General features: G+C 37.5%; 1 protein-coding gene and 1 long non-coding RNA gene across 6 annotated transcripts in view; both read right to left on the bottom strand.

Annotated features, from left to right (window-relative positions):
- LOC121655844 overlaps positions 1–5,827 on the bottom strand; it is a 40,414-nt gene extending 34,587 nt beyond the window's left edge. The window contains exon 1 of the long non-coding RNA XR_006013322.1: positions 5,497–5,827. This is a non-coding gene — a long non-coding RNA (uncharacterized LOC121655844). The remainder of the gene's footprint in view (positions 1–5,496) is intronic.
- A 1,350-nt stretch (positions 5,828–7,177) lies between these two features.
- The window catches only part of gfra1a (gdnf family receptor alpha 1a), a 134,725-nt gene continuing 116,024 nt past the window's right edge, over positions 7,178–25,878 (bottom strand). For all 5 annotated transcript variants that reach the window (XM_042010704.1, XM_042010706.1, XM_042010707.1 and 2 more), the window contains 2 exons: positions 13,568–13,615; positions 7,178–11,187 (listed from right to left, as the gene is read on the bottom strand). In XM_042010704.1, coding sequence (XP_041866638.1) covers positions 11,035–11,187; positions 13,568–13,615 — 201 coding nt within the window. In that variant the 3' untranslated portion in view covers positions 7,178–11,034. The remainder of the gene's footprint in view (positions 11,188–13,567; positions 13,616–25,878) is intronic.

Here is a 25,878-nt window from a genome sequence, read left to right as displayed (position 1 = left end):
GGGTGCTTTGATAAGGCGCTTTTTTTAAAATAAAATGTATTATTATTATTATTATTATTATTAAAAGAACGCTTCAATTTTATCATTTCAGTGAAAAGATTTTACATTGACACGATGTTCAGAAAATTGTTTAAATGCAACTGCCAGGAGTTCGGAGAAGGTGAAAGAGAAGCCGCGTTACAGCAAGAAAATCAAAAATTTAAAACTCAAAATGTGGAACTCCGCTATATAAATGAAGAGCTTCGCAAAGAGTTAACATACTCGCGAAGAAAAGAGGCAAGAAATCGCACGCTACGAATAGATCAACTCTGTGTAGTCAGGGAGGAGCTCATGGCTGAAGTTCATGACCTGAAAAAGTCCAAAGAGACTCTGCGGACAGAAATGAACCAGCAAAACCAACTATACACTGAGGCACTGAAGAGATTAGAAGAAATCGAGCATGAAAAAAAAACCCTGCTGCGCTCACAAAAACTAAATGAGATTGAACTAAAACTAGAAATAGATCATCTGTTAAGAGTCAACAAGTTGCAGACAGCTGATATTGACGCCCTGAAAATATCGAACGATGTTCTGTTCACAAAGATCAACCAGCAAAAGCTACGGTACAGAGAGACAAAAAGGAGATTAGGAGAAATGGATAATGACAAAAAACTTCTGCAGAGAATGGGTAGAGTAGAAAAAGGATATCTTGAGTCCAGAGCTGCGCATCTGACGAAGAACCTGCAAATTCAAGAAACACAGAAAAATTCGTTAAGAGATGAACTCTACGAAACTGCGGATGCCCTTAAGCGGAAGACACGGGAAACTCTGAATCTCCAGAAAGACCTTGATCAAGCCAAACTGTCACTTGTTAAGGCTGAACAGGAAAAAAGCAACGCAGATGAAATTCTCAGCAAAAACCTGGAACTTAGAGAGCAAATTACGAAGCTCCAAAATGATTTAGAGGAATGGAAGACCAAATGTGCCTCGTTGGAACAGAAAACCTCATTCTTTGACGAAAAAGACCAGAAGCTTAGCGAACACAAAGCAGGACTGGATGAGGATGGACAAGCACCAGTTTTCAATGAAGATGCATTTAATTTAATGAAAAGCAAAATCAGATTTCTGGAGCAACAAAACAAAGAGTTCAAAGAAGAAATTCTAAAACAGCAAAATGATTTAGAGAAACAGAAGATCCATGACTCCTCATCTGACTCCCACTCAGACAAGACTGAAATGCGTCATCTACAAAATCAGGAGCTCAAAAAAGAAAATGAGCAACTTAAACAGGATTTGAAAAGATCCCAGCTCTCCAAGTCCAAATTTATTAAAAATGAGTTTCTGCAAAAACAGAATGAGGGCCTCAACGACCAAAATAATAAACTCAGGGAGGAGTTAGAAAAATTAAAGCACTTTAAATTAACATGCAATGAGGAGACAAACAAGGTTAACTTACTGCAGAAACAAATTGAGGACTTAAAAAAAGAAAATGAGAAACTTCAAGAGCATTTACAAAACGGAAAGCCCTTGGACTCTACATGTGATGCAATGTAAGACAAGATCACATCACTGCAGAAACAAAATAAAGACCTCGACGAACAAAACCAGAAAGTCAGAGAAGAGTTAGAATTGCAGAAATTTGGCTCAACAATCGATGAAGAATTCCAAATGACTGCAAAATCAAACAAACGGCGAAGAAATTTCTAAAGTTCATGGTTATTTTAAAGGATTGAAGTGACTTGCATAACTGAAAGTCAATTCAAAAAGAGCCCCCAAGCTCCCACAAAAGCAAACTGGAGGAAAGCCACAGCCCCCGACACACACCCACAACAGCTGCAATATAAACACAGAGAAAAACACCAAAACAACTCCCAGCAAAAGCACAGAAAATCTCAAGAAAAAACAAGATATTAAATACACAGAAAATCTCAAGAAAAAACTAAATATTAAACACACAGAAAATCTCAAGAAAAAACAAGATATTAAACACAGAAAATCTCAAGAAAAAACAAGATATTAAATACACAGAAAATCTCAACAAAAAACAAAATATTAAACACACAGAAAATCTCAAGAAAAAACAAAATATTAAACACACACACTATATTTAAACACAACTCTTTAATTAACACATTTAATTAAACATGTTAAATAAATTAAAAAATTAAAAAATTAAAAAAATAAATAAACTAACAAACTAAAAAAAAAAAAATTCCCCTAGCTGGTTCATTTAAATTATGTTTCAGTTTGGTTATTTTTTAACAACATGAAAGAACACACACACACACACACACACACACACGCACACACACAACAGTCCAAATATAAACACATAAGCGCCAAAATCGTTCCCAGCAAACGCGCAGAAGATTTCAACAAACAAAATTTTAAACACACACACTTGATTTAATTAAACACAACTGTTTAATTAAGTTAACACATCTAATTAAATACGGAAGATTATCAGGGAAACTGAAGAAAAAAATAGAATTCTAGTCTAGAATTCTAGAATAGTCAGAATTCCGATTTTTTATTTCTTCATTGGCTGTAATACTCTAATTAGATATGTAAACAAATAAATACATAACAAACTAAAAAAAAACAACATTTTTTTTCCAGTTGGTGAAATTAAAATTATGTTTCGGTTTGATTATTTTTAACATGAAAACACACACACACACATACAACAGTCCCGATATAAACACATAAACACCTAAATGGTTCCCAGCAAATGTATAGAAGATCTCAACAAACAAAATATTAAACACACACACTTAATTTAATTGAACACAACTGTTTAATTAAGTTAACACATGTAATTAAATATGTGAACAAACAAATAAACTAAAGAAACATTTTTTTTGCAGTTTGTTAAAATTAAAATTATGTTTCACAGTTTGTTTTTGTTGTTGAAATGTTTATTATTATTTTTCTAAGAACTTTGAGGGCAAATATGACCCCCTAAACACCCATGAAAAGTTGTGAAATTGGGCACACACATCAAGGCCGGCGAACATTTTGATATTCTAAGGTCTGCATAGACTTCAATGCAAAAGTGGCTCAACAGCGCCACCTAGACACCAAAAAAATCCCAAAATTAATGGGGTCCTGAACGTCTACTTTGACGTATGAAGACAAAACTTGGCACACACATGTAACACCCTGAGTCGAGCAAAAAAGTCAATCCATGGCAACGCGGTGCCCGCCATCTTGGAGTTTGCGTCCATTTTTTCCCCATTTTTTTCACTTTATACTCATCGTATATGAACGAACCAGTCTAAGGGGATTCGTGCGAGAGACTCCAAACTTGGTGGGAAGCTTCCTGACAAGTTGGGGACCAAACACTATTCAAATCTTTCTAATAGAACCAAGCGTGATACCGTGGCAACCTACGGAAAAAAGCCTTCTCGCCATGAAACACGGTTTGCTCATATCTCCATAGAAATACATGGGATCTGCACCAAAGTTGACAGTATTCATACTTGTTGGGTCCTTAACACATTACAACACCTGTTGCCATGGCAACATAGCATGTTGGCTGGCAATATTAGCATGCTAGCAAAAAATGCTAACTACGTATATCAACATTTCAGATTTCAGCTGGACATTTTACCATGTTACATAGCATGTTAGCAGGTTAGCTAACAGGAGAAATACTCCATCTGCTCCTCATTGGAGAAAGACGCTTCCATCTCCAGCTGCCTGAGAGAATCTAGAAAACTCATATTTCTGTCTGATTATCAGCTGGTTGATGTGTTTTCTGACACGTGCACTCTGTCCTCTGACGAAAACCTGTGTGTGCGCGGATGTGTCCGTGTGTGTTCTCACTGCCGTGGTTACAGAGAGCAGCAGTGACATGCCATCATGTAAATCAGATAAATAGCATCAGACTATTTATTTTTTGTTAAGAAGACAAAATGTAAACCTGTGCTAGAGGAAATGTGACTTTAAATGGCCATGTTAGATTTATTTCAAAGTTTGTTGTCTGGTGATGGTGTGGATTGAAGGGTCGTTGCCTTCTGTCTGTGATCTTCTTGTCTCCTTTCTTCTTTCCCTTTTGCTTTTTTTTGCTATTTTCCATCTTTTTCTGTCCCCTCCGGTCAAGTCCAGCAAGATTACATAGATTCCGTGATTCAAAGTAAATGAACAAATAAATGAATCAGATTATCAAGAGGAGCCTTACCCATAGGCCTCCCCTTGGCAGAGCAAATTTGTTCAGCACGATACAGCAACCAGATTATCATTTCGCTTGCTATGATGCTGACAGGACAGGTTAAAAAAAACCAAAAAAAAAAAAACATTATTTTAAAGTACATGCGTGCGTGGTGACATCACTTCCTGTTGTGGAACATGGCGGCGCTCATTAGCATTAGCTGCTAATATGAGAGCCAGTGGTCTTAGCGTTAGCTGCTAATGTAAGCAGTAATACGCTGCAAAAGACTTAATATGTGAATGTAATCCACACTGGTGAATGAAAACATCTGAAAGTGACATCATCTCGGCAAGACAAGCTGATTTTGGACGAAGGAAACACAAGAAACCAGTTTATGTAATTGAGATCTTGCCGAGCCTCAGTAAGTCATGCGAGAGTAGGGTCACATTACCAGAAATGAAGACATATAAAAAATAAATAAGCAAATACATAAATAAATAATCGATCTCCAAGTTTTATAAATCCATATTGATATATTTAATTTTAAATCGATTCAAATCGATAAATTGATTTTTTATACCCTGCCCTACTTTTGCAAGTTCTTTAATGGATTAATTATAGCTGCAGACAAAGAGATGCTGTAATCACAAGCATGTTGTTGCTTCACTGTTTAGGCTTTATGCTTGTTCATGGTTAGAATGTAAAGTCCCATTAGTTTAGGATTTACATGTAGATTTACAAAGTTTCATTTCCACTGATGCTCATAACTTGTTTTAATTGATTACAGTAAATTTCTTGTCAATAAAATGCAGAATAAAGCGGTCTGATCTCATTCAAGAGTTATATCGTACAGATTACTAGCCAACTAGATCTTCTGGCAGACAATCACTTTATGGCACTACACCGGCAGATACCTAATCCCCACATATCAAAATCGGTATCAGATAGAAAAAAAAAAGCTACTGGACATCCCTATATAATTTACCAAATATACACAGAAGCATCCTTTACTACTCAGAACTTCTGAAAGATCCCCAACATTGGCACTAGCCTTTTACATGATAGCATATCACCATGAAAACAGCACCCTTTTAAGATGCTTCCTTTACTTTGTGCTGTGCCTAATGCAACAAGCTTCTCCTCCTCTGGCTCAGTTACCATGGTTACTAGTGTAGACTTTAAAAAGCTAAATTCAGTGACCACATCAAGTACTGCAGCAGAACTTTTTAGTCTGTTATTACCACCAAACAGAACTGGACGGCTTGCCCGGAAAATTAATAACAATCCATTAACACAAGCACCAACAGAAATTCATCACCAATAATTTGAACTGAATTTAGACAGGTGTATTCGTGAGAACTTACCTTTAAATGCAGAACGGAAGCTGTCCATGTCCAAGACAAACCCACGTAATGGCTGAGGTCCGACTATTCCATGCGTTTTTAATTCTCCAGGCTGCAGACCTTCACACTTGTCCCGCTGGCTCCAGTAGCACCTGCTTCTTATTAGCTTAAAAAGCGCTGGGTGAACCTTTAACGTTGAACACTAACTTTTCTCCATTTTGTTATTATTTTAATATCAATCGCAACTTTAAAACTCTCGCTCATTTCGGTCTGTGTTTTCCCATTTCAGTTCCTTTTCTTTAATAACGTACCGAGAGCTTGCTAGCTTACCTTAACCCGAAAGAGTGCGCGTCTGCCATCTTCTTCTTCTTCTTCTTCTTCTTCTTCTTCTTCTTCTTCTTCTTCTTCTTCTTCTTCTTCTTCTTCTTCTTCTTCTTCTTCTTCTTCTTCTTCTTCTTCTTCTTCTTCTTCTTCTTCTTCTTCTTCTTCTTCGTCGCTATTTTTTAGGTTTGGAAATAAGTATCTAAAACCAATCAAATTGAACTACTGCCATCTGCTGGATATATCAACATTCAATTATCTAATAATAAGGTAGAAACATTAAAAATATAATTAAAAAGTGACAAAAAATTCAAATGAAATTATTTAATTTCTATAAATTAAAAAACATACTGCTCAAGAGCTGTATCAAACCAGTAAAATATTAATATAACATTATTAATACTGGCATCATGATATTGTTTGGCAATCATAACACTGTGGCTCGGTTTCACATCACATTTTATGGCCTAAAAAATTTGCCTATATTAATAACACCCAACCGAGAACACTAGTTTTGTTTAATTTGGTATGAGATGAATGTGGTATCCTTGTTATTTTATGATTTCATACTTTTTAAGTATGATTCTAAAAGTTTAAGTGTTTTTTACTGCTAGAAAAACCAATTACTTTGCACAAAAATAATTTTCTGATTGTAGTTCCTTTTTTACTTTTATTTATAGCCACATTGTTGGTTTCTGTTATAAGTATTTTTGTGTACTGACCTCAAACGAACCTGCTCTTCGCATAAATGAATCACCAGGATATGGGCATGTTTGATATAGAAGAAGTGTCACGTGATTATAAAAAAAATTTCTTTTTTATATGAGTGTAGAGTAAAACCTTGGTTAACAAAGATCAAACTAAACTAAAGTAAGAGCAAAATGTTGTATTTGTGAACAAAATTATGATTTAATACAAAAACTGATCCTTCTTTTGGTTAAAAGTGATGAGCTTAGAGGTGAATCTATAATTGCTTTTGGCATTGTTTCTAAAATGTCACCATATTTATGATAATTTACTCTGATCTAAACAGAAATCTGCTAAATAAAGACAAACTAGTGTCTGCATTTGGTTTTAGTTCACAGCATGATGACATAGTTGATGCTGCAGCTTCTCTCCAGTTTCTTTTTCATCACTGTGATCAATTAAAGGCAGATTTTTGACTCCAAAGAATATTTCCAGCTCTCTTATTCACATAATTAGACAGAAAATGTGCAACAAAGCATCATAAACCCAATTTAAATCTAAACTATATATAAGTGAAGCAATGACAAAGCATGAAGGATTTAAAATAAATGAATAAATAATGTATAATTGTCATTACTGGTCTCTTCCAGCTGTCTGCCACTTTCAATAATGAAATAAGCTCACATACCAACCGTCTGAGTGAAGTAACAGTTTTTAATCATAACTTTTGTACAATAGATTTTACATTTTCACAAGCTAGGAAGTTAATGATGCCAGATAGTCAAGGGAGTCTGCATCTCCAAAAAAGTCATTTATGATCATTTGGAACAACAGATGGGATGGCGATGGGCAGCAAATATGTTTATCATCATTACTCCATGTCAAGTCCAGAAGCAACCCCAGTTCTGAGGCCTTCAGAGCTCAAACAAACCATTATTTTATATTATTTTACTCTCAAATTCCAAGATCTGTGAAGATACGCCACCACAGTTTCAATATAAAATGATCAAACATACGGTAAGGTTCATTTCTGAGCATCAGTTCTGAATAAAGCCTTAGTTATAAAGCAATTTCTAACATTTCTCTATCACTTTCCATCCAAACTTCACACATCCAATCAATCAATACACCTATAAAAACCTTCAAAGACATGATAGAGAATATATTTACCTTTCAAACATTGATTTATTCCCCTTTATCTAACATCATGCAAAGTGTTTTATTTCTTGCTCAACTTCCAGCTTTCATCAGAAGTATTTTAGACGTGAAACTAAAACAATAAAATAGCATTAAACAATATTTTTTTTTAAAAAAGGCAGGTCCATCTCATTTACTTCAACTCATAAAAACAAAAGAAAATCTTCAAGAGATAGAAAAATAAGAAAAAATCTTAACCCCAAAAAAAATCAACTGCATTTAAGCATTGTAATAAATGGGGTTATGATACAAAACAATATGCTTTACCTACAATAGGAGAGTTACACTGATATCCTCTTTCTCAGATGCAATAATATCCCATAATCATGTACATAGTGGGAGAAATATACATTTAAGTTGTTATATAAAAAAGCAATATTCTGGCTTATTCAACGAACTTTATGTTGTATCTGAATGTCAAAATAGCTCACAATGCTCTGAAATAGAATATCATCAGACATTTATTTGTCCAATTCATAGTTTCAGCCAAGTACATATAGTGCATATACCATGTTTATGCTCAGTAAATAACATTTAAGTTCTACTTTACATTAACTGTGATTTGAGAAGCTACGTAAACCTAAGCAGCAAGTCTTAAATGCTCCCGTCAGTGTCCGAATGCTCGAAGTGATTAGCTGAGCATGCTGCAGTGACATTCCTGCACCTCCTGGAGGGAAGCCTGTAACATCTAAACGCTAACATTTCCTGTGTTTGGTAAGATAAAAACAAAAGAGGCGTGTGTCCAACTGAAAAGCTGATGAAAACAGATGCTCTTCTTTAATTTTTGATTTTCCCAGTGGTTCCTGGGAGCAGTCCAGGAGTCGCCTGTTTTAAAAAAAAAAGAAAAAGTTGTCCGTTTGCTAAACTCCTGCCATTTTAACGGCTTTCACAGGAAACAGTCGGACCATTAAGGTTTGACGTCAACCATGTGGAGTGATAACCCAGCTTATGCAATCTTCTGGTGGTGGTGTTTAGTTCCTTGAAAAGCTAACTGACATCTATTAAGTGACAGCATTCAGGTCAAAACCACTTCGTCAAAGGAAATTTATTTTTATTTAAGTTTCCAGCAAGATGTGTTTGGATTGAGGGCTTTTTTGGGGGACCTTCCCATCCTTTTACGTTTTATATCTGGAAATCAAAGCAGGTATAGCCAGGTAGACTAGAAAAGAAAAAAAGATGACTTTACAGCATAAATATGAGTAACTGGGGTGACTTTAGTTGGCAAAGTGGCTCACAGGAGACCACAATCCTGCCAAAAAGAACCCCAGGAGTTGGTTCTTTATGTTCATGCCGGAGGTTTTTCCTTCCTGTTAAAAGGGGTGTTTACCCCTCCATCATCGCCCCATGCTTGGTTTTCCTTAGCTAGGATGTTATTCTTCATGAATTGGCTCATATATACATAAGTTTTTATTATAAACTGGATTAATGTAGATTTGTTTTAGCTGAATCACAATTAAATGGCTTGAATTGATTGTGTCTGTTAAGTGCTTTGAGATGACTTTGTTGGGAATTGGCACTATACAAATTAAGTTGAAGTGAATTGAATTTGACCAAAAAATAATTAGAATTACAAGTATGTGGCCTCTGTTGGTCAGGGCAGCATGTAGTGTCCATGAAGATGACAACCATGATTAGCCCTAACCATGACTCTTTCCTAACCAAGCAGATTTAATTTCTAATGCTAAACAAGTAATGTTATTACCTAAAGTGTTTTAGTAAAGTTTTGTACCTTCATCCAGGCCATGGTAACCATCAGGGCTTAAATTCAGACTACTGGACCAATAAATCAAAGTCCAGTTGCCCCTCAGTTGACCTTCTTCAACCTCAATTTGTCGTTTTATTGACTGAAAGTAAGTCAGAGGGGAAAAATATCAGTAATGTGGTTTTGGTTCACCTAAGCTCTGGATTTACTGGTCATCCTACTTCCCAACCCTCATCTTGTTATAAACTGTGCGCAGTGAGAGAAACGATTGGATCTGTCAATACAAGTGGCCAAAAACGAGCTTACTGTGAAGAATGGCTGGTCTCAAATTTAGGGAAAAGGTGATAAGTTGAGGGTGCGTTGGGGTTGCCTTCATAGCATCCTGAGCCTGAACTCTTTTACATCTGTCTTTCAGCTGGTTCAAACCACAAAGACATCAAACGAAGAAGTTCATTTTTTGTACGTGCTTTGATAGAGTACAAAAGCCTGACAGTTTTCCTTTATGACTGAAGTGGGCAGTTTAGCAAATGATCAACTAAAAGTTGTCGCTACCTCCTCAAACACGCTCCGACAGCTTTGAGGGCACTTAGGAGCAACTGGACACACTTTACAAGCCTTTTTATTTGTTTCGTGGGCTCATTGTGGCGAGGTGCATCAAATCTAAACAGAAGATGATCATTCAGCAGCTTTTCTGTCACTTTTCATAAAGAAACACAACTTGGACGTTTACAAGCATGTGCAGCATCCACAGCAGCACTCCACTGGCAAACCGAAGAGTAAAGACTGGGAGCTACATGTGTGTGTTTGTTCGTTAGTGTTTCTGTGTGTTTTTGTCTGAGTGTGTGAAAATGTGCATTGTGTGTTTGTGGGACTTTGCCATGTGTGCTTTTGCCAGCGGCAACATGTGTTCAGTATGAGCTACAGTAAAGAGACAGTTTGGGCTTTCAAACTTTTTTAAGCATTCATCCTGAAAACAAAAAGGTCCTTTTGTTTTTGTTTTCTCAGGTAACGTGAACGTCGTCCTTTCATTCAGCTCATAAAAATGTAAAATACCAGATTACATCATCATCAAAACATACACGAATCACAGAGGAGACTGAATAACACCTAATGGCTGCCCAGGTAATAATATGTAGCCGTTACTGAACTGACTGTGGCTTTTAAGCGAAAGATCCCACCAATAGCCTCAACACACAAACAGACGTGGGTGAAAACTGATTAGACAGCTCTGAAAATTGATGCTAATTTACATAGCGCTCAAAGAGTTACCAGCTGTGGTTTAGTGGAATGTAGTCCTCAAAGTATTTCTCATGTCTGCCCACATGAGCATCATATGCAGAGGCTTTAAATCCCTTCTTTTTTTAAGCTAATCCAATGTGAACACACAGCCAAAACTGAGTTAACATGTATAATCGATCACTATTTAAGCACAAAGCTGCAATGCAAAAAGATCCATTACATAAAAACAGCAAACCTTCTAAAAAAATTCCTAAAAAAAGAATATAAGAAGGAATGAAAAGATAAACCGAGGGAGAAATAAAAGTACAACAGGTATCACTGAAAAGAAAGGATATAATTTCTTGTTTTGCTTTTCTTTTGTACAAATGTGTGTTTGACAGTCCAGAGTAGTTTGTTGCTTTGAAGCAGCGAGGCTACAAGTAGCCCGGCGAAGAGAGGGCGGTTAAACTGCAGTACCACAGCCAGAGCAGCGGGGGCAGCAGAGAGGTCAGGTCTGCGGGCCGTCTGGAGGTGGCCCAGTTTCTCAGGATGGTGTTGGACGTGCTTGGATCATGGATGTGAGGGTCCTGAGGTGTCAGACAGAGAGAAAGGGGAGAGAAAAGAATAGTTTATAAGTGTTGTCGCTTAGTTTACACACTCTATTGTTCAATACAGACATTTTCAAAAACACTTCCTGTGAGTATCTGAGGAAAACTGTGAGGAATTAAATCTAAGTTGTTTTTAAAGACGCACTACAGAACTTTTACAATTTTCCCAGCGCCTTGTCATCGGCTAATTTAGCATCCATCTTGCATCCTACCTGAACTGTGAGCTCTTTTCAGCCAGTGTCTTGAATCTTGTTCTGTCCCTTTCTCTCTTTCTTTTCCTTTTTTCTTCTGATAATGGCTTCTTACATTTCTTTGCTGAATAAGTCTTGGTTTACGTTTAAAATGGCCGGTGTGTTCATATCATTTGCTAGCTTGAGGTGAAACTCCGCTGAACTGCTGAATGCAAATGACAAATGTCACTGTGCCGTCAAAAGAGTCCGGAACTTTATTAACAGTTACATGAACCAGCTGTGACAGGCGCCTCTGGATCTCATCCAGATCATATTTCTTTTAAAAAGAAAAAGTTTACTGAATGATGATCAACAAACATGGTATTTTATTGAATTCATTCTTTCTTATGACTGTCAACTTTATTCATGCCACTGGGTGCAACACCAGCCTGAAGCAATGATGGATCCGCCCATGCGTGACACTTCGAGGGCTGTTTTCTCTTTGCAGTCAAAAAGAAATATTTAAAAATTTGATCAGTCTCCAGGACTGGCTAGTTTTAGATGCTTATTTCCAAATTTCTGATGCAGAATTTTTTTATGGTGAGGACCTAGTAAAGGATATCTTCAGACATTTCTACAATGACTTTATTTGTGTATCTGTGGCTGAAAAGTAAAACACTACAGCTCCACTTCAGAGTCTGATAAACTTTTCTGAATCAAACCTGTCTCAGAAACATTTCTTGGCCTTTCCGAGGGAATCTGAATCTGAGGAACCTTGTTAGACAAGCAGTTGGCTGTGATTGTTTGGGGTCGGTCGTCTCGTAACCCGAGGGTTGCCGGTTCGATCCCCGGCCAAGTCGAGTTCATGTCGAGGTGTCCTTGGGCAAGACACCGAACCCCTAGTTGCTCCTGATGGGTTGTGGTTGAGCGCCTTGCATGGCAGCTTCCGCCATCAGTGTGTGAATGTGTGTGTGAATGGGTGAATGTGATGTATAATGTAAAGCGCTTTGGGTATCGTTCCAGGTACAGTAAAGCGCTATATAAATACGGACCATTTACCTAGTTTGTGGAATCAGAAAATTTGTAAAGCCTTAACGATAAATGCAAATGGACCATAACCTTATCTAGACTTTGAGTTATTTGAGAGGTCATTTCTTTTGCTGCATTCAAACTTTTGCACTGTTGTCTTATTTTCTGTACAAAATTGTAAAAATCTAAATATTGGAATATTAGAAAATTTAACAGCCTTAAAATATTTTTGGAGATCGGTTCTTGACTGTTTGTATACTCCAGTATTCTTGAGATCCATGATTTTCCACTTGATGTTTGGCTGTTTAATTCAGTTCAAATAGGAACCTCCTTGGATATATTCATCCGTTATTATACTGAAAGATATTAAAAGGTTGTTTTAATGACTAAAATGCCACAGAATAAATCTAAAAGTATATTTGGGAGGATATGTATAAGTAAATGTATCTACCGCTTCACCACCGCTTCTTGATTTGCTTCTAAAGTTGCAAGCTTACAGCTGGGTCATCTCCCCCAGACCTGGTCCTGCCTCTATTAAATGTCAGTCCTGTGCATAACATTGTCTTATTATTGCACAATGACATTTACAGTGAACTTTAAAAGCCAACAGATAAGCAACGACCCCACTTCAGCCTCAAAGGAACTACAAAGAACAGGAGTTTAAAGAGAAGGCTGAAAGGATTGCTGTGGTAATCGCTGTCAGAAGGAGGTCAGAGACTTCCAACAGTGAGGTCGTATTAGAGTTTGTGATGATTTGATAACCGGGCAATTACCTTGTGGTTTGAACCTAAACTGTTTTCAGAGATAAAATTACTAAACAGTTTGATATATCATCTCCCAGCACAAGTTTTGTGTTTATGAGTTGTTGCATTTTTCTCAAATTAAAGACAAACCTTTGAGGTTTTGATCTATAAACCAACACAAAAATCAGCCTGCAGACACATGAAACAGGTTTAAATGCGCAACGTGCTACTCAAGCTACGTTAGCAGTTTTCATTCAGCAGGAATTCTGGTATAACTTTGATAGTGTATTAAAATGTACTGTTTATTTCGCTGAATTCCAGACCTTCTTCATCTATTGCTTCTCAATGAAGATGAACTACACTTGTTTTTAATTTTACATAAAACACATCTATAATGATGATATCAATAAAACCTACCACGCACAGGACACCATCACCGCTTGAGTTTGTCTTCAGTTTCTGGGCCTGAAATTGAAAGAGAAGAAAGATCAAAATCCAAAACATCTCCAGAAATGTAGTGATTAAAAGTTTATACTCCCGTCAGATAAAACATCAGCTAAATAGCCCTGACCCAGCAAGTTTGTATTCTGTGTGGTTTTAAATAACAAAACAAGCCATGTATTTAAACATAGCGCTGTTGCTGCTCTGTCCTCCGAGTCGCACAGGAAATGATGACTCTTTCGACCAATCAGTGAATTGCAGTTTGTCAAACTACCCTTTAGGGTCAGATCGGTAAGATAGGAGCCCAACGGAAGAGTACCCAAAAAGAGTGGGACAGTTTTGGTTGGATATTCTGGTATCCTTCCCAGCTTTTTGCCTGTAAAGACACAAAAAAATGTGCACAGACCCTTACTGTACCGGCCCAGAACCGTTGGTGCAAACATGGCTTTTGGAGGCTAAGTTGTTATTGGGTTCCTTAAACCATTCTTGAACCATTTTTATGGAGGGAAGGGCACATTATTCTGCTTAAAGAGACCACTACCATCAGTCGTCCATAAAGGGTTGTACTTAATCAACCAGTGTTACGGTAGTTGGAATAGGCCAAAATAAACTCAATGTTTCTCAAAAGATAAATGATAAAACCATCACACTGCTGTTTAAGCAGCACAATTTGGTACTCTTATCAGTCGGTCAAATCCTTACACTTGGCTTTTTATCAGTTTCCAAGACAACAGCTTCAGAGACAAAATATTTACTCGCTGCCTGATAAATCCCACTTAGTGCAAGGTGCCACAGTAACTAAATAATCAATGTTTTTGACTTCACTTATCAGTGGTCATGAGGCTATAGATGGAGTTTCAAGGTTGATAATCACTGGTACACGTGTTACAATACAACATGTTTTTGAATTGTTTGTGATGATTCCACAGAGAAAATAAGGGCAATGAAACAAGTCTGTGTCAACTGAACATATTCCAACAACATGTTCATAAGAAAGCTAAAAACAACAGCGTGTTCAAACATAGCGACTACACTCAGAATGACCATCATGTTTACAACTCCAGGTGCTGATTCTAACATAAAAGCCGACTGGAAACTAAAGCTATAGAGTTTACCCTGAGAGACTGTTAAACTTTTAAACTCAGAGTGTGTTTGAGGCTTTTACATGCTTAAACACATCCTGCTTCTTTAATGCACACAAATATACTTTCCACATGTGTAAAAGAGGGTTAAAGGGTCCTCTGTGAAGATATCTGATGGCCTGTGTACTAAAACTGTAGCAGTTGAAGAACCCTCGGGGTGAACCAGTGCTGGCTTGAAGTACCCCAGCCTCCTCTCTGCTGGTGTAATGACATGCCTTTCTCTTCCCTTGCTAATGCATCTTATTTAAACATCCAGTCTCCATAAAAAGATTGTGTGTCTTTGGAGATCAGACAGAATAACTTCTGAGATACAAGAGTTCACTTCCACCAAAACTGCCCAAGGGTTGGTTACCTGCTTCCTGAGGAATCTCATCATAGTGGAAAAACTGGAATCACAGCAAATCTACTGTGGTTAAGATCAACTTTAATTGCAGTCTGTGATGAAACACAAACTCTCCGTCATGCCTCAGCTGCTACCACTCTTCCCTCTGCTTCATTACATAAAGGTCACACTGCTTCTTACATCTGTTCTCTGTCAGGCAGCAAATCATAAGGTGGGGAATTGTCCAACAGGGAAGAAATTCTTGGAATGGTGTGTTAGGGTAGAGAGGTGAACACTGACAGTGTGGGGTGTGAAATGTGGTATTCTGCACTGAACTCACAACCAACCTGACTTCCTGTGATGCATGTCTGACAGCATCACACTTCTGTTGTGTTTGTGGGGTAAACACAGCAGAAATTTTCCTCACCATGAGGGACTTGTACTTATATAGAGCTTTTCCAGTCAGCTTGACCACTCAAAGCACTACCTGTCTCATTCAGCCATTCACACACAGTGTGCCTATACCCCGATAGGAACATCAGGAGGCAACATGGGGTTAAGTGTCTTGCCCAAGGAGACTTCAACATGTGATCAGGGAAAGCCTGGAATTGACCCGCTGTCCTTCTAACTGGAAGAAGACTACAATACCATACAATACAACATGATACGAGACAATATGATACACTAAAACATTTTACGATATGGTACAATACTATATGATATAATATGATACAGTACAGTTTGATATCATACGATGAAATGATGTGGTATAATACAATATGATACAAAATGATAAGATATGGTACGTGATTTGACATGATAAAATTAAAACAATATGTTACAATACACTTTACTGTCCCCTTGGGGAAATTTGTTTTGTGGGGTTTTTAGCTTTGGATGAATGCAGTGTAACAGCATTTTTTCAAATAATTTCCAATTTGTTTAACAGGCAAGAAAGTGTGTGTTTCACTTTGTACATTTTCCTTGTGCACTGAATTGCCATTTTTAAGCTGTTACAAGTTAATTGGTTAGAGTCAGTTTAGGTGAAAAACAAAATAGTTAAATTTAGGAAAACATCATGGTGTTATTTTGTATTCCCTAAATTGCCTTGTTCTGGAAATACTGCCTGCTGAATCTCACCTTATCTGGTAACTACACAAGACTGGACATGCAAACCAATGTCCTACTGACATACTTTAAAATTCATGTACGATAGCATAAAAACAGACAAAAATAAACCAGTTTTCATCATCATCTACATAAATACAACACATGACTAGTTGATTTTGGGTCCACTGAGTTCTTGTCTACTTGCTCTGTTGACTGTTGGTTCAACACAAACTAAATAAATCACAAGAGTTCATTTGAAGGAATTTAACTTGTATTTCATTAAAAATAGCAGAACAGAATAAACAACTCATTCATAAACATTTTTGAGTGAAATTCATCCTCATTTAATCCTCATTATTTTGTCTCTATCTGGAGTTCACCATGAATTGATTTGCCAATTTTCAGTGTGAGCTTCATTATCAGTATTGTGCATTCTTATTGTGTGCTTGATAAATTACGCATCTTATTTTGGGACTTTCTGCAGCAAAGAAAGGATATTTTTCACACTTTGATTCTAATAATCGGTGCACTGACGCTTCATATGGACACTGAGAATAAATGTAACTTCAGGGTATTTATTGTGTGTGTGTTTGCAGACATTTGCTCTGACAGAATAACAAATGGCTTCAGTGTACAGCATAGGGTGAATTCAGACAAAATATGGGGATGCACAGAATGCAGCTGCATGGTGAAACAAAGTAAGAGAATTTATTATATTTTTACACATTCACTCTGGTGGTAAAACACACAGAAAACCAAAGTTCAGGTGGAATGATGTCTATAAATCACAGTAAATGTCCATGAAGGCAGAAACAAAAGAACAAGGTATGAATTTAAAACAAGTTGGTGAAACATGTAGAAGTTATACAAAGTTCTGTTTCATGTGTTTAAAGTCATTAAATGGACTGAAATTTTCACCGATATTTACAATAAACTGTATTTAAAAGAATTGGAAATTTAAATAATGAATGTCGTAGTGATAATATGGAGACTGGAGAGTTAAATCTGTGGCTTTATTAGTTTTTTTTTTCACTCGAGTTTAATTTTTAACTAACAACAGCAGCTATTTGAGAAATAATTTTAGCTTGTTTTGCAAATTTTAACTTGTACATAACATCTATGTGATTGTATTAAGCTCTTACAGCATCACAAACCATATTTCCAGAGAATTTGGGAAGAATTTGTCAAGCTACAAAAAATTTACTTACTACTAAATGTTTTTGTTGAAACATTTAACATAAATAATTTACAGTATTTTCATTTATCTACTTAACTGTATTTATACCATATTTACACCAAATAATGTGCTTCATAAGATGTAATTTAATCTTATGGGTTTCTTAATGTTCAACAAGGTTTTCCATGCATGCATAACTTTCCCATATTTTGTCACTCCAGTCCCAACATCTTTCAAGTGTCCTGCTAGCTTTCGGGTTCATTCACACCAGCCTTTCTGAATCAAACCGAGTTCCTTTGCTTGGAAACTTTGGTTAGTTTAGGGAGGTCTGAATGTCCAACAGAACTTAAAGAAGTGAACTCCCGTATGCACTTGTGTGGTGGAAACATCAGCTGCCCTGCATTAACCAACAGATTAGCAAGTTTTGTTGTTTGCATTGTTTTTTCTTTCAGTAACTCTTGATGCAGCGCCACTTCTAGTGAGAAGAGGAATACGTTGGTTTGTTTGACGAATTGCAGGGTGAAAGCAAACTCTGACCAGCTGAATACTGAAACCCTGAGTTGAACCGAATCCCCATTGTACTATTGAACTATAAGGTGTGAATACAAGCTTAAAATCAGCCTTAAATTGTTTAGAAGTCATGGTTGCATTTATGTACATTACACGCAGCACCAGGATCCATATCTTAAGCTATCTTAGTTTGATGTCACATTTAATCCGACTTTTATGTTAATTAAGTGAAACAGACGTCATAATTCTGCGCCAGGTTCCGACTTCGTATCCACAGAGGTAGCTGCCACTAATGCACAAAGGCCATTGTTTAGATGTTTGCTCTTATTTTTCTCAATCTCCTTCTGTCCCTTATCAGTTGGTCATAATTTTGTCAGTTCTGACTGCACAAGAAATTTCAATTTAATGCTTTAGGCAAAAAAATCGCAAAATTGCGACAAGCACCAGGCCATATATCCAGAAAAGTGTGACCACTTCTCGATGCTACATGGCAGACATGTGAATCTTAAATGTAACAGGCAAGGAGAGGTGATGGGAGGGGATCTATTAAAAAAAAAAATCACATTTAAAAGACATTATATGGCACCGATTAACCAATGCTCATAGTCAGTGATACAGAGCGGATTACAGAGAAAACACGCAACATATTAAAACACTTTCCTGAGGATGACTGGTCCTTGTATATATCGTATATATATATATATATATATATATATTCACCCCTGTCATAAACTCTGGTTCATATTCAACATTTTTTTCTCATTTGCTTTTACATAAACTAGACAAATGTTTTTGCTTACACTGTATATTTACCATAAAACACAACCATAATGCTCATTGAATTTCAAAAAGCTTTAGATGTCAGCAGATTAAAATACATTCATGTGATATTTGCCTAATACTTGCGTGTTCTGAAAAGTCACATTAGCATGTGGTACATATATTTGCACCTCTGCCTATGTTGGAATGAGCTGCATTGATGAGAGCAGGCTGATGGAGCCGTGAGACTTGAAAAATGTGTGTCTACATATAAACATGTTTGATCTGCGGTGACTTCGCTGTGGAGTCAGTGAGCTCCCCTAAATAATAAAAGAAGTTTCTGTGCTTTCTGAAGAGGAAGAAGCTCCTTCACACTTCAACATCACACACAACAACAGAAGGAAATCTCAACCCTTGAAAACAAGTAATGAAAGCAGAAACAGAACGCTGGATCTCCTCTAATTCAGCTCGAAGCTTTTGGTCAAAAACATTTATCTTGCTGCCTGAACACTTCACAAAGAAGTCAGACTCCATTTGTGAGCATTTAAAGAAAGTCTGGTTACTCTGTAGTTCTTAAAAACAAAAATTTTCTTTACTCTTCGATTGTTATTCTTTAAGGAAAAGAAACACACCTCGGTAAGTTTGATGGGCACTCGCTGGCTGAAAGTGGAGCTTCAGATTCTTAGTTAATTGTTATTGTTGTGCATCTGTGTGCAAGAGATCAACGAGGAGACTGGAAAAGGGCTTTCTGACAAGCCGTCCCCTGAGTGTGTCATTACAACAGCAGAGTGCCTTGATGCATGCACACACATACACACACACACACACACACACACACACACGCACATGCAGAGAAGTAGTTTAACACAGCAACTCTCTCTAACTTGTAGTTGGCTTCCTATCAGCACAGTGCCAGCAGCATACACGCATCACGACCAAAGCTCAGCATCAGAGCACACTGTGTGTGTGTGCACTTGGCATGTGCTGGCTTGTGTATGTAATTAAGTCAATCTACAACAGGGGTGCCTGAGTTCAGTCCTCAAGATCTACTATCCTGGAACTTTTTAGATGCAACCCTTCCCCAACACACCTGAATCAAATGGCTCAATTCCCTCATCTACATGTCATTCAGCTCTGCAGATGTCTGGTAACGAGCCAGTCATTTGATTCAGGTGTGTTGGGGAAGGGTTGCATCTAAAAGTTCCAGGATAGTAGTTCTTGAGGACTTAACTTGGGCACCCCTGATCTACAATATCTGTCCATGTGCACTATACTTACAAGACTGAAAATATCTAAAAATATGTATGTACATTCATGTGTAAAGGAAAATAAACCAGTTTTAAGGTTTTTTGAATCATAGGATGATAAAAATCATACGGTCCTTATCCGGTCCTTAAAATGAGGTAAATATAATTTTGGATGAACAAAAATACATACATAATATGTATGTAATACATAATAAACTGTGATTATTTAACAACAAAAGAAAAAGCCAAAATAAAGTCCACCTGATGATCATGAGCTTGCAGAATCAGCTTTAGCAGCAATGACTTGAACTAATGGTTTTCTGTGTGGTGTTATCAGTCTGTAATGTGGTTCTGGAGGAATTATAATCCACTCTTCTTTACAGTGTTACTTCAGTTCATTGAGATTTGCAGCATTTGTTTCTGCACAGCTGTGTGAATGTCATGTGACCTGTTCTCCTGGCTTCCAAGCTCACACCTGAGGGCATTTAGACCTTCCTGCCACCTGTTGTCCATTCCACTAATCACCCACGGGACTACTTAAGGCTGGGTTTCACCCCAGGTGATGCCTGATTGTTGCACTACCAGTGATGCACTTTGCCTTGTGTAACCTGCTAGGCAGAACCTGCTGAAATCCTGAAGAAGCTACAATTTACAACATCTTCTCTGCTGCTTCCTGTGAAAAAACAAAATAAAAGCTTTTATCTGCAGTTGGATGGATTGACCCGCAAATTCCTTTTGTATCATTCTTGATACAGACTGTTGAATACCAGCTGAAAAGACATACTAGCCAAACTTATTTTGCAAATAATGCCTGAAAATACCCATAAACGTTAAAGACTGATAGGCCATCTGCAGACATAGAGAAGAGGAAAAGTAACAAACATAATGCTAAAAGAATGAACGTAAATAATAATAAAGATGTGCACTGATACCTTCTTCTCATTTTTAAAGCGATCGGTTATAAATTATGATGGTGAGATTCCAATCATATAAAAGCAGCTTTATGTACAAATAGACAATTAATTACTCCTGAACTTGGTCAGTAAGTCTGTGGTCTGGTCCCATTAGTGGCGAAGGGGGGGAGGTGGTACACAATAGAACACACTTTCAACTGTCTTTACATACTGTACCACAGGGGCTACACACTGACCTTATTTTGGCTTATTTTATATCTTTTCTAGCCTTATTAAGACCAGTATTATTAAATTAGGGTACTAATTTACAATAAAATACTAGTTTTTAAAAGATACAAACTGCTAGAGGACAAACAGCAACAGATACATGAGGGTGCCACAAGGGTGACAATCCGTTGTACCCCAAAAGGTACAATTAGATACTTTTTGAAGTGTATGATATCAACATCTCACATCTTCTTTACAGTGCAGCATCACTTGATTGAAGTTGTATTTGTTTCTGCACAGCTCTCTGAAGGTCCTGCTTCAACGTCTCTGTCAGGTTGAGGTCAACATTCAGCCGTTCTGTTGTAGATCTGCTGCTGTGTTTGGGGTCATTGTTCTGTTGCAAGAGACACTTTCAGACAAGCTTTAACTGTCGGACAGATGGCCTCACATTTGACTTTAGAACACTTTGGTATATAGAGTGTATATAGAGAGACCCAGTAGCTTTTTAATCTTTGTAAGGCTATTTTATTTTGAAATGCTTGTCATCCTCTTGAAATTCCCTTCCGTGTCATTTCCTCCCTAACTTACAATCTTCACCTGTGTCCTACTGCAGGGCTACTCAATTCGGTCCTACGAGGGCCGCAATCCAGCAGGTTTTCCATGTATCCCTGCACCAACACACCTGAGTCAAATTAGGTGGCTCTAACAGCCAATCAGGTTCTACGCAATGACTCATTAATTTGACTCAGGTGTGTTGGTGCAGGGATACATGGAAAACCTGCTGGATTGCGGCCCTCGTAGGACCGAACTGAGTAGCCCTGTCCTACTGTCTTCCTTCCCTTCCAACTATTTGAGCTGTGTTCTCCTTCCCTTTAGTGTCAGATCGTCTTGTTCGTTTGTCTGAGTTTCAACTTTTTTCACTTCCTAAGCCCTGTTTTTTTTTTTTTTTTTTTTTTGAGAATTTAGTTCTAAATAAAACAAAAGTTTTTTCACCAATCCAGCACTGGCTCTGTAGTCCTCATGCACTCATGACTGCAAGGTGTCCAGGTCCTGTCATCCCTCCATCACCGTGCTTGACAGTTGACATGAGCTGATATGCTGCGTTGGTTTGCTGCTTTTCATTCTGACTAAGCATCTCCACTTTGGTCTGGTCTGTCCAAAGGACATTGTTCTAAAAGTTTGTTTAGATGCAGCTTTACAAACTTAAACCATGTTGCTATGTTGTTATTAGAGAGAAGAGGCTTCTTCCTGCAAGCTTTCCAAACAACCTGTGTTTGTTCAGTCTTTCTCTCACTGAACTATGAAGTGCTTTAACAATGAACGTGAGGCCTGGAGAGTCTGACATGTAGCTCTCGTTTTCTGTTTCTTTAAGCATTACACAATATCTGTGTTTACAGAGGTGATCACACTTGCTGTTGATACAATTATCAAGTGTTTTGGATGAGCAGCAGCTGGCTTCTACTTCCAGTAAAGACATTTTTAGTTTTTCACACAGTTTCTTCATTTTGGCTAACTTTTTGTTGAATAAATAATGACTCCATTTTCTAAAGACATGATAAGAGCTAAACAATTTTTCATTGTGTCCTGATGCATTGCATAAACTTTTAACTTAAAAAAGGCTGAACATTTTCAGGGCTGCATGGGACAGTTTGACTTATTGAGAGTCTTCTTTTTTTCTAGATATACCCATTTAGCTATAGTCAGAGATAAAATATGATTAAAATTTGAACAAAAGTGTAATTTTTGTTAGTTTGTTGTACGTTTCTGTAGCTCTCAATTAACAGAGAAATGTTAAAAATAGCTCATTTCAATTAATCTGAAGGTAACCTGGAAGTAAAAATACAGTGCATCTTACTCTTTCAATTTACTAATGTAGAAATTCAAATCAGACCGTCCTCGTCCTTATAAGCATTACAGTAAAACAACTGTGAATGATTTATTTGTAAAATAAACACACACTGTTATATCCAATCTCCTCTTACTGGTAGAGATCATTTCTCATAGAATAAAGTACATACAGAAAAATGATATGCTTTCTCCACCAATCAGGACCAGTGGGTGCACTTTCATGCTCCATCAGCTCACCTCTATTATTTATGTTCCACAACACTGATTGGAGTGCATTATTTCAAAAAGCTCTGATGAATCCATCTTTTTGTCTGTGCTGACTGACAGTGATGACTACAGTCTGTGTCAGGAAACCACCGGGTAGCGTGACTGAGATCCTCTTATTATTAATGAAAAAAAAAGACAGGGAAGCACCGCTTCCTGACAGCAACCCTTCAACACAGAAACAAGCCTCCTGTTATTGTTGAATATTCTTGTTTTGCCTCTCTCACAACTCTTTTGAATACATTACTGCATCAGATTCTAGATTTTTAATTTTTTTCTAAATACAATTAAGCTGACTGGTGAAGATTGTTGTGTCTCAAGTTTTTCAAGCTCTGTTTGTCTCGTCTGTTTCCTGTTCTGGCTTGTCTGTTTTATTTTGAAATCCCTAACTCTCCTCTCGTTTCAGGTACCTTTTCCCTTCCTGCCTTTGTTTCTCCTTTTGTGAATGTCTGCCCCGCCCCGATTGATTCCACCTGTAACCCATCATTGTCTCATGTTCCGACCAAGCCGGATGAACAGATCCCGTCTTTGCAAGACTTATTTAAATAAAGCTGTTAACCTCAGCCTGTGTCAGACGTCCTGCTTCTGGGTCTCCTGCCCGAGCTCTGCATTACAAAGACAAATGTAAAATCATTTCTTTTAAGCTTTCTTTCTGTTGAATTAATGTTCAAACATATGAAGAAAAGAGTGTGTGCTTCAGTTTGGAAAACGTCCCAGCTTTCCTGGAAATGGGGTTTGAAGTATACTTTATAAGGTCCACCTTACTGGTTTAAGTTGGACCCCTTTTGTCTTCAGAACTGTCTTTATTCATAGTGTGATAGATTCAACCAGGTGATGGAAACCTTCCTCAGAGGTTTTGCTCCATAATGATATGACAGCATCACACAGTTGCTGCAGGTTTGTCGGCTGCATCCATGATGAGAATCTCCCGTTTCACCACATCCCAAAGCTGCTCTACTGGACTGAGATCTGGTGGCTGTGGAGGCCGTTGGAGTCCAGTGAACTCATCATCATGTTCCAGAAAGCAGGTTATCCTGCTGGAAGTAGCATCAGAAGATGCTCCACTGTGGTCATAAAGGGATGGACATGGTCAGCAACAGTACTCAGGTAGGCTGTGGTGGTTAAACCTGACCACGTTGGTACTAAAAGGCCCAAAGTGGGCCAAGAAACTATAAACATAAACATAAATATAAACATAAAGTGAGTACAAAGCAAGCAACTAAACATTAAAGCGGAGACCACTCAGAGACCAGTACCGTGTTTTCTAATTCTAACTGAAGTGATCCTGACTGGTACTGAGATTTATTGGGTTCCTTGTTTGCTGAAACTCTGCATTAAATCCAATTCAATTTGGCCTGATAGTATTTTTACAATCTTGCCAACAAACAGACAAACAAATAAGTTAAGCTGAGGAAAAAATGACCTCAAAAAACGCTTGAGTCACAGTGTTCAAGGCAAAGCTGGGAGGATTTAAAGTTCAGTCTTCAGGATGAAGAGGAAACATTTAGATTGTGCATAATGTTGAATAAATGTTAACTTTTAACATTAAATAAACTTTAAGTAAGAAACATGTTCATATTTACATGTGAATTTACAGACTGAAACTACAGAAAAGACAAGCTATTTTCCTGCATGATGAGAGTATAAACACGAAGTGATTAAAGGTTTTTCAGTTTTAAAAATTACTCACTGAAAAGCTCTGAAAACCTTAACTTCAGAAATCTCACGATGCTGCTTCAGCTGCAGTGTCATTACATGTGAACTAGCTCCCTGCCATCGCTCTCTGTTGGTAATAACAGTCGGACCATTACTTCCTCCCTGACCCTGCAGAAACCCATCGTTGAGGTTCAGGATTGCTGTGAACAATCCTTCTGCTCCATCAGTCAGAAATCTGCTGTTTCAGGAGTGGCAGAAACTGTTTAGCTTTACCAAATGTGTGGCACAAAAAGAAACCACTTCTGATGAGGCTTCGACCAACAGTGGATGGGTCAACTGAAGGTCCAGATGCATCTCTCAGCTCTTGGTTCAGGGCTTCTCTGGATTTTTTCTGCTTTCTTTAGATCATTTTCAGATCCTGTTCATCTGCTGTAGATAGTTTTTTAGTTCAGACAATTCTTCTTTTGTCCTCCGTTTGTCCAGTTTTCTCACATGTTTCAATGCTGAGAAATGCAAAGTTTCAGCTAACAGCTCTTAAGGAATCACTTTGTTGCTGCTAAAATCTTATTTCCTGTTTCTCAAATTGTGTTATCTTTGCTGTTTTTCGGTGATGCAACCCAAGAAATGTCAAGAAAGGATGAGTTGGTGACAGGTTGCTTGTAACAAAGAGCCTAAAGATGCAATTTCAAAATGTTTTTTTATGTGTCAAAGCAGCACTGCTTCATACCTTAAGTTAAGTTCCTCTTTTAATGCTTGAATAAGTTTTATGTCATAGTTAAGTTGCTTAACTCTAAAAACTCCACTAGATCCCTAGTACACCAGAGCGTTGTCACTCACTGTGTGTTGCCAGTAGTGTTGGGTAGTTACTCTAAAAAAGTAATTAGTTACTAGTTACTCATTACTTTCGTAAATTGTAATGAAATTACTTTACTCATTACTGCATGGACAAACATCATAGCTGAATCATCGCTGCCTGTCTGCAGAGTGTTTGCTGTTTATTGTAAACAAAATGGCTTTAAAACCACAAGAACAACGTCCCTGTTTGTGGGAAGAAATGGCCACACTTATCTCATAATCATTTTATCTGGTATTTTTCTAAACCTGGGCGATTCAACAGTCAACAGGGGGAGT

Source organism: Melanotaenia boesemani, chromosome 16 (assembly GCF_017639745.1).
Source record: "Melanotaenia boesemani isolate fMelBoe1 chromosome 16, fMelBoe1.pri, whole genome shotgun sequence".
In the NCBI taxonomy this organism is placed as follows: domain Eukaryota; kingdom Metazoa; phylum Chordata; class Actinopteri; order Atheriniformes; family Melanotaeniidae; genus Melanotaenia; species Melanotaenia boesemani.
This window is presented reverse-complemented; position numbering and strand designations above follow the sequence as displayed.